General features: G+C 27.8%; 1 protein-coding gene across 1 annotated transcript; it reads left to right on the top strand.

Moving 5' to 3' along the window:
- On the top strand, positions 1164-7285 carry LOC107611759. The gene is made up of 5 exons (XM_016313653.2): positions 1164-1220; positions 1338-1418; positions 5622-6259; positions 6339-6433; positions 6765-7285. The coding sequence occupies exons 1-4, from the start codon at positions 1164-1166 to the stop codon at positions 6382-6384; spliced, it is 822 nt and encodes a 273-aa protein (XP_016169139.1). The 3' UTR covers positions 6385-6433; positions 6765-7285.

The raw sequence follows: 10335 nt of genomic DNA, 5'->3' as shown, positions 1-10335 counted from the left end.
TCATATGTCATATGCTGACGTGGCACTCATACGTTGAGTTTAAGAATTTATTTGCTTAGGTGTCGTTACTAGAAATTTTTAAAATTATATTTATAAATTATAAATTATTATTTGCTTAGATTGTTATTTTCAAATTTCAAATTATTTGTTTGAGTTGTTTCACATAGGTTGTTATTTTTTAAATTTTAAATTATTTTACTTAAATTGTTGTTTTTTTAAATTTTAACACTATTTTTTAAAAATTTGTTGATTTTTTTATCACTATTTTTTAAAAATTTATTGGTAAGTTTTAAATTTAGAATTTTTAAAGATCATAGTTCTGAAATCTGTTTCCACCCAAGTAACAAAGACCACTTGCCACTTTACTTTATCTACAAATTTAATTCAAATTTAAATTAAAGTCAATTAAATTTAAAAAATATTAATTATGAGTTAGCTATAAAAATATAAGTTATGAGACATATATAACACCACAATTCAAAATACATTGATCGCTTTTTTTACATATATCCAAAATTTAAAATTACTCTACTTATTCCAATGGCTGGTATTCACAAAATTGCAGAGATTAATCTTACAATTGACAATTTGTGTGTACGTATACGAGCGATACGGTTATGGACATTGCCAAGTTACGAAAATTCTCAATTGCCATACTCAATTGAGATGGTTTGACTCGATGAAGACGTGAGTTTCTTACTAATTTTTTATATTATTTTAAATTTATATTATTTATATTTTAAATTTGTTTGTTTATCCCCATTTAATTGTTCTTTAATTTTTTTATCAATTATAGGGAGGAAAAATACACGCTCCTTAGTTAAGAGAGCTTTTGTATCTCGATTCGTGAATTTGCTAAGAAAAGGAATATCTTACCAAATAAGATATTTTGGTGTTGGAAAAGAGTTGTGTAGAGATACTTGATCCACTTCTATAGATAAGTTCCAACCAATATTTATTTCTAAAATTTTAGTGATGATATTTTTAATGATATTTTTTATATTTTGTATTATTAATATATTATATGATACCCTGCATAGAAAGAAGATCTATCGGATACACTTACACTTTTTCTCAACCTAATTGATAAGACATTTCTCTTCATCGTTGAAGTTCAAATATATAATAATCCACATTTTTCACCTTCTTATAAAGTTAAGAAGATGACTGATAATGTGGATCTCATAAATAAATGCAAAAAGGCTCACTCTATTCAAATTGTGAGTATAGTTAATTACAAGTGTACTTTTTATTAAAAAATAATTTATTTTTTACTTCCTTGATCATTAGTAGTATCTAATTTATCAATGATAATTAATAACTAATTGTAATTTTAGGATGTTGACTACATTGGTGGTTTGCTTCCATCTTCAAAAGCATTCTCAATCATTGAAGGGGAGGAAGTAGAAGGTGCTAAGGTATTTGTTCAAAAAATGAATTTTTTGTTTTTTTTTTTTTTTCAAAGTTAGAGTTTAATTTTATTCAAAAAATATTATTGAGATAAAATTAAAAGGTGAGAAGGATGTCTTTAATTTAACATAGTATTTTTACAGAATTTGTTGCTTGAATTCTTCAATAAAATTGTGGACAATGGTGAATCTGAAGTGTTAGAAAATGTTATTACACCACCCAAGCAACTATCTTCGGAGTCGGAAGATTCAGAGGTGGAAGGAGAAACCTTAATTTACAAGAAGATCAAAATTGAGAATAAAAATTGAGAATTTGGATGTATATGTTTTGGAATCCTTTTTTAGAGTCTATCTAATAGAATAATGTCAAACATATGTTTGTTTTGGTAGAAACATTATTTTTTCTTGAGTTGTTATTTTTTTGGTTCTTTTTTATTTTTATGTTTGAAATTTAGATTTTTTTTAAATATAAATTGAAGTTATTTGGTTATTACTTATGGTTTTATTTTTCAATTGATATTTTGTTAATTTCTAATTTAGTCTTTAACGTCATAAAGTTATAAATTTTTCTTTTTAAATTAACAAATTCCTATATTCCTAATGAACAACGAACATTTAATTAAAAAAATTATTTAAAAATTTAAAATTTGCATTATTAGCTAATTAGAAAACTCTATTTAAAAATTTAAAATTTAAAATTCTAATACTAATTCCTAATTAAGTGACTTCTTAACCGTTTCAATTTTTAAATTTAATTTTTTTTATTTGTCACATTTATAAATTTTTTCTTTACTCAATTTACATTGTTATATTTTAGATTATCTCTGTACAATAGAAGTAATTTCATCTTTTTCTCTCTCTTTTAAATATTTTTTTTTAAATTTACGTAATTTATAAGGTTATTAATTTTTAGATTGTATTATACAATTGAAATTATTTATTAGGAATTTAAAAAATAATAGGATTAAGAAATTTAATTAAATCCTGATGCTTTCAGTAGGTAATTCATCAATGTAAGGACATATTACAGAGATGATAATAACATATAGCAACATTACTAACATAGCCAATAACAATAATAATATAATATAGTCTTTATAGTAATACAAATGGGGAGCTCATATGCTGACATGGTGCTCATACGTTGAGTCTGAAAATTTATTTACTTAGGTGTCATCATTAGAAATTTTTAGATTTATATTTATATGTTAATTTAGAATTTTAAAAAGTGTTAATATATTTATTTACTTTATCTACAAATTTAATTTAAATTTAAATTAAAATTAATCAAATTTAAAAATTTTAGCTATGAGTCAACTATAAAAGTATAAGTTATAAGATATGTGCAGCACTACAATTTAAAGTACATCAAATCCTTTCTTTACATACATCCAAAATCTAAAATTTCTCTACTTATTCCAATGACTGATATTCACAAAATCGCAGAAATCAATCCTACAATCGACAATTTGTCTGTACGTATACGAGTGATATGGTTATGAACACTACCAAGTTACGAAAATTCTTCATTGCTATACTCAATTGAGATGGTTTGGCTCGATAAAGACGTGAGTAGGTGTAATCGTAGTCTTTGACTACACTGATAGTTTGCTTCCAATTCAAAGGCATCCTCAATCATTGAAGGGGAGAAAGTAGAAGGTGCTAAGGTATTTGTTCAAAAAATAATTTTGTTTGTTTGTTTATTTTCTCAAAGTTAGATCTTTATTTTATTCAAAAAATATTATTGAGATAAAATCAAAGGTGAGAAGGAAGTCTTTAATTTAACGTAGTATTTTGTACAGAATTTATTGTTTGAATTCTCAAATGAAGTTGCGGCAATGATGAATCTGAAGTGTTGAAAAATGCTATTACACCAGCCAAGCGACTTTTCTCGGAGTCGGAAGATTCGAAGGTGCAAGGAGATACTTCAACTTGCAAGAAGATCAAGATTGAGAATGAAACTTGAAAATTTGGATGCACGTGTTTTGGAATCCCTTTCAGAGTCTATCTAATAGAATAATGCCAAGCATATGTTTGTTTTCGTAGAAACATTGTATTTTCTTGAGTTGTTATTTTTCTTTTGGTTCTTTTTTATTTTTATATTTGAAATTTAGAATTTTTTAAATATAGATTGAAGTTATTTAGTTATTGCTTATGGTTTTATTTTTAATTCTATTTATACCGTTGATATTCTGTTAATTTATAATTTATATTTTAAATATATTTATATATTTATTTTATCTTGAAATTTAAATCAAATTTAAATTAAAGCCAATCAAATATAGAGAATCTTTATCTTTATAGTAATACAAATGAAAATCTCATATGCTGACGTGACACTCATATAAAAATCTTTATCTTTGGACTCAATATGGATAACTTCATGACTACACATCATGAGTATGTGGTTAATTTAAACTAACATACCAATGTGCACATATTTTTAGAATTGTCAAGTATCCCACAAGATAGATTTAATTTTGTGAGTTTTGATACTCTCAATACTCATGAGTTCGATTACAGGTATTTAGTTGGTAAGTTTATTATTTTAGAAAAAGTATAATTCATGAATAAAATTATTTATTTTATTGATAATTTTGGTTGTATTTTTTATTTAACAAACTTATTAAAGTACATTTAAAAAAATTGTTTTATAAGATTAAATAATTTTATAATTGTGGGTAAGTCTATACAGGAGGCTGTATGAAAAACTTTAGCAAACAAATTATTTACCTTTTATTTATCCGAAAAACAAAATATTATCTTTAAATACGATGACAATCTTGAGAAAATTATGGATTAAGAGAAAGGGAAATGTACGATGTTCTTAACATGGATGGAGGTGAAGTAGGTCAAACTTTAACGTATGCTAAATTTTCAAATCAATTTATTTATAATATAGAAGAAAGGGAATGATATCCACACAAGAGAGAATATTTTATCGGGAGATTAAACTATATTTCACCGGGTACATGTGATATCTATTATATGAGAATTTTGTAATTATTCAAAAAAAGTTGCACAACATATGAGTCAATTAGAACAGTTAATGGGATTACATATCCTAGTTTCCAAGATGTTTTCTATTTTATGGGATTATTGCTTCACGATAGAAAATTTATTGCAGCTATTAATGAGGTCTGGTAATCAATTGAGAAAACTGTTTGTGATGCTGTTGATATCTAATAGTGTTAACAAACTAAATTATATTTGGAATGCAACTTATACATTATTGGCTGATGGGGTACTATATATGAGGAAAAAAATATTAAAAACTAAGGTATTTTACTATGTGGTAAATTATTATCGCATATAGGACTTTACTTGCTAAAATAAGTGTTCACTTTGTCAAGAGTTAAGAGTTGCAATAGTCTGAACATTCTACTTCTAGATAAAGACAGCAATCCAAACTCATCAATAATAAATGTCATGTTCAACAAAGTTTTTAATAATATTTAAATAAAAAAATAGTATTTTTATTTTAGTAACATATTATGATTTATACTTTTGTATAAATATTTGTCGTAGATATAATTAATTTATTAACTATACTTTCAGATTTGAAATAAAATGTGTAACATAGAGCACAACATCATATGCCAATTATTTTTTTAACGAGGTTAGTAAAATACTTTGTTATCGATAAATTTTCATTAGCTTTATAATATAAAGTTTAGTGTAAAATTGATATTCTACTATTACAGTTATATATTGATACGAATTTGTATCAAGAACGGGAGAGAATTAGAAATAATCAGAGAGAATAGAAGAGAAATTCCTAGAATTAGGGCCAAAGAGAGAAAGTAGAGTTTTCAATTATACCATGCATATCTCATATTGTTATATTATACTCCTATTTATAGTATAATTCTCTAATTGGACTAGTCCAATCTAATTGTATCATTACCCTACCCTTCAAAACAACCTTGTCCTCAAGGTTGGAAAAAATATAAATCCTAACAAAAATTATAAAAATTAATTACAAGTAAAAAAAAATTGGTATTTCAAAAACAATATTTTCTATGCTACTACTAAAAAAAAAATTTAACCACCAGGATCCCATTGAAAAAATTTTTGTTCAATCCAAAACCAACAAAATATAATTCCTGTTGAAATCTGAAATTGGACTGAAATCCTTAGAATTGAGCTTAAAGTCATTGTACCATCCATCACCTTCTGATTTTGGGCTTCAGAAGTTAAAATTTGGATTAGCTCACAATAGAAGCCCAACACATTGTTAGGCTTCAGCATCTCTTCCTCATCCTCATCGAAGAAGAGAGACGCGCTGTTGTTTCGCTGCCTCAGAGGTGCACCCGCCGCCGCCCCTGCGTCCAACCCGCAGCCACCGGCCGTCGCGAGCTTGCATGGAGGCACCGGCGCTGCCGTCCAGCTCTCAACCCTCCGCTGTTCGCTGTTCGAGTTCTCCCTGCCTCTTCCCGAAGCCGCCACTCGCCCCTGCAAGCCCTCGCCGCTTCGTTCTCGGTTTCGATTCCAAGGGAAGACCGCCACCAGGAGTGGTGGTGGATTAGCCATGATTGGAGAGGCTCGACGGAACCCCCAAACTCCACGATCTCTGCCGCGGATGGTGGTTCTGATGGCGTGAGCACGCACCCCTGTTACAGAAGCACCATGGGCTTCTCCCTTCCACACCGCGAAAGCACCGCCGTCGGCGCTGCTCCTCGCATCGTCATCAGTGGTGGGTGTCCGCGGGTTCGGCGCCTCCCAAGGAAGAAACCGCCAAGCGTCGTCCCCTCCTGCATCTCGATCTGGCCGCAAATCTCCTGGGTGCGTCATCGACGAATCAAACCAAGGTCGATCCCCTGCAGTCCACACAATACCTCTACCACCAGGTTTGTTTGTGACTTCTGTATTGTTCTTGGTCATAAATCTTGTAATTGCACTAGAATCATTTGTCACTGAAATTGCCAGATCTGCTGTGGTTGGAATCCCTGGAATTGAGTTTTCAAATGCGTGATCTGCTGGTTGACATTCTACTTGAATTGCAAGTTCTGTTAATTCTTCAGGTAGAAATTCAAAATTGAAATCGAATTTTTCTTCTTCTGCATCTATCATTTTTGAATTTTGGCATGAATTTTGTCGTTGTTGCTGAAATTGTGTTACTGCTTCTGTGTAATTACAAATTGACACTGGTGAGTGCTGAATTGTTGCTTGATCTAGAGTTTTTGTTGATTTTGCTTCTTGTTGCTGTGGTTGAACTAGGAAACAGAAACCTAATTCTTCTGCTTCTTCTTCCTCTTCTGTGTGAACTAGAGTCATGTTGAATTCTGAAAAATTGGTTGCTGCATTCATCAATGCTGCATTCTCATAATCTGATGCTGAATTTTGAAATTGTAGAGCCGTAATTGTTGAATTGTTTGCTTCTGGAGAGGTTGAATTATTGTTGATTGGTTGAAAAGCTGAGGTTGATTTGGCTTGAATCTGTAAAATTAGATGTTGCTGCTTCTGAATTTTGGTTGAAATTTCTGCTGTTAGTGCACAATCGGTTTCCCCATAGATCCTCTTGGTCACGATTGCACCAATTTTGTTGCAAGTTTCCTGAATTTCTGCAAGTATCTTGGATCGTTTTTCACAATCTGAATTCAAGCGATCTAAGCTAGTTTGAATCTGATCCCAAATTGCGTCATCATAGGAATTTGGCATGGTATTCAATGAAGGCACCATTTGATACGAATTTGTATCAAGAACTGGAGAGAATTAGAGATAATCAGAGAGAATAGAAGAGAAATCCCTAGAATTAGGGCCAAAGAGAGAAAGTAGAGTTTCCAATTATACCATACATATCTCACATTGTTACATTATACTCCTATTTATAGTATAATTCTCTAATTGGACTAGTCCAATCTACTTGTATCGTATATGTTCTTATTTTTTCAAGTTTATTTCCTTATAACTCAAAAATATTATAGATTTCAAACTATTTTATTTGCATTTTATTTTGAATAAAGATAAAACAACATAATAAATACTTTCACGAGCTAATAATTTAAATTTATCCATGTTTGAATTCAACTTATTTAATATTTGAGTTCAAATTTAACTTCAAGTTTAATCTGGTCCATGAGATGGTTTTATTTGCTTCTAATCCGAATAACAATTAACATGTTGAATTATAGCATTGATGCATCATGATTAGCATTTCAATTATAAGTTAGGATTAATGGATTATGTTCTTATTATTATTATTATCATGTTTATATTTTATTTTTTATTTTTTATTTTTTAATAGTCTATATGTAAAATATAAGTTGTATAGTAAAAGTTGTTAAAATTTTTTAATTATTTAACTTTCATAATTTTTGTAGAGAATTATTGCATTTAATGAATAATAATGTGATTGAAAGATGTTAGAGATTTGATTTGAGAGAAACTGAAATTGATTTTGGAAAGAACATTAATGACTCTAAATATGCATCAAAATGATAGGTGATAAGGAGGATAAGTGATAAGGAGGTGTATATCACTTGCTTATCAAGAGAATAGCAATTTTTACATGACATTTCTATATTGTAATTATTTTTTGGCTACCTAGCATTACCCATATTGTACATGTTGCACGTATTAGACTATTAGAGAAAAAAAAATTAAAAAAATAAATATAGAAAAGAAAATATAAAATATATATTAAATATAAATACATATTAAAAATAAATTATATTAAATTAAGTAATGTTGTAGTGTATATCGTATGAGTTACACGAACTTTGATTTACTTGGGTAGAGTGACATATAGAGAATCTCAAAAAAAGATTTTCTCCAATTTTTTTAACAATTGATAGAATCCAGTGTGATCCATCATCTTTGATTCTATGAGTGAGACCAGAAATAAATAAGAGAGAAAGCGCAATAAATAATTAGATTAAACACTGAATACTATCCAATTTTTTTCTTACTGGAGAGCATCCACTCCCGAAAATCTCCACTGTGTTCACGTGAAGGGAGAGCGTCATTCTATGGGGTTTGGTTTAACTTTAGTTTTTATGATGACAATGATTTCTGATTCAATACATACAAGACAAAGTAACTTTAATATCTCTATCGCCTTTTATTTAACTTTGAAATTAATTGGACTACCATCTAAAAACACTTTTAAAATGTGTGAAAAAATATTATGCATATTATTACTCTCTATATAATATTTCTTTCACTTTTTATTTAACTCTGAAACTAATTGGACTACCATTTAAGAACACTTTTAAAGTATGTGAGAAAATATTAATGTATATTATTACTTTTTATATAATATCTCTATCACTTTTTATTTAATTCTAAAACTAATTGGACTACCATCCAAGAATACTTTTAAAGTGTGTAAGAAAATATTAATGTGTATTATTACTTTCTATATAATATCTCTATCACCTTTTATTTAATTTAGAAACTAATTGGACTACCATCCAAGAACACTTTTAAAGTGTGTGAAGAAATATTAATATGTATTATTACTCTCTATATAATATCTCTATCACCTTTTATTTAATTCTGAAACTAGTTGGACTACCATCCAAAAACACTTTTGAAGTGTGTGAGGAAATATTAATGTATATTATTACTCTCTATATAACATCTCTATCTAACTCGAATGGCAATTTAGTTAGTTGGAGGGAAAAAGTCGTTGGAAAAGGGATTGAATATTGATAGATATTTCAAATGAATGAATTTATTTATAATACATAAATAATATTTAATATATATTATGAAATATGAAAAGACAAAATATTACATTTAAGTAAAAATATATATTTTTTAAATCGAGTTAGATAAGATCGAATTGAGTGGCTTATAATGTAAGAAATAGAGTTTAAATCAAAATATTCAAATATGTAAGTAAATATAATAAATTAGGGTAAAATTTAAATTCTATGATACTTTATTTATTGTCAATTCTATATGTATCTTGTATCAATTATTCTTTTAATCCATTGATTTACAGATTAAACAACTAAATAGATTATTTTATAACTAAATATTATTTTGAAGGTAGACCTTAATAAGTTGATTAAAAACTAAAATTATGCAAATATCTTAAATAGAGTTTGATTATATGTTTGTAGTAAACAAATTTCGTTAGAATATCATCTTAATTGAGTGCATATTTTTAACCTTGTATTATATGCATGTATGTTTATGTGTTTTGATAAATGATAATATGTAATTTTAGTTAGTGAGATCATTATTGTTTTAAAAAGTAATAAATTTGATTTTTTATTCGACTTTAATCTAATTTGTTGATTAACTATATAGTAAATGAAAATATCATTGCATGACATATGTTATATGATATAACATCGAATTTGGAACTTTTTCTTTTTAATATTGTATTACTAGAGGTGAAATCCTTCATCATGAACTAAACTGTGTGTTGAACACAACTATGGCCATTTACAAAACGTCAATGACGTTTTGTGTTTCTTCAATTAAAATAATATTTTTTTAACAAAACGTCAGTGACTTTTTGTTCTTTGATGATTAAAAAATTTTTTTTATTACAAAACGTTAGTGACGTTTTGTGCTACTACCACAATCCTGTAGAACACCAAAATCATCAAATATTTTTGTATTTCACATTAAAATTATCCATATATAAAAATTTTAGCCTCGAATTTGATGAATGATTTTGAAAAAAAAAAATTGTTTTACAATGGATAAAAATAAATTTTTATAAAAAAAATTCTTGCATCAAACTCAAACACAAACTCGTTAAGAAATCAATGATGCATCTAATGAAAATCATATGACAAGGAGAAGTCGTTAAGAAATCAATGATGCATCTAATGAAAATCATATGACAAGGAGAAGTCGTTAAGAAATCAATGATGCATCTAATGAAAATCATATGACAAGGAGAAGTCTATAAGAAATCAATGATGCATCTAATGAAAATCATATGACAAGGAGAAGTCTAAGT

This window comes from Arachis ipaensis, chromosome B08 (genome assembly GCF_000816755.2).
Source record: "Arachis ipaensis cultivar K30076 chromosome B08, Araip1.1, whole genome shotgun sequence".
NCBI lineage: Eukaryota > Viridiplantae > Streptophyta > Magnoliopsida > Fabales > Fabaceae > Arachis > Arachis ipaensis.
The sequence above is the reverse complement of the archived record's forward strand: the minus strand, read 5'-3'. Positions and strand labels throughout refer to the sequence as shown.

Bases quoted from the DNA above. Each gene is read 5' to 3' on its own strand.
- LOC107611759 (XM_016313653.2), top strand. From the start codon at position 1,164: ATGACTGATAATGTGGATCTCATAAATAAATGCAAAAAGGCTCACTCT. The intron at 1,221-1,337 runs GTGAGTATAGTT...TTGTAATTTTAG, and splicing joins AGGCTCACTCTATTCAAATT to GATGTTGACTACATTGGTGG. The intron at 6,260-6,338 runs GTTTGTTTGTGA...TGAAATTGCCAG, and splicing joins CACAATACCTCTACCACCAG to ATCTGCTGTGGTTGGAATCC.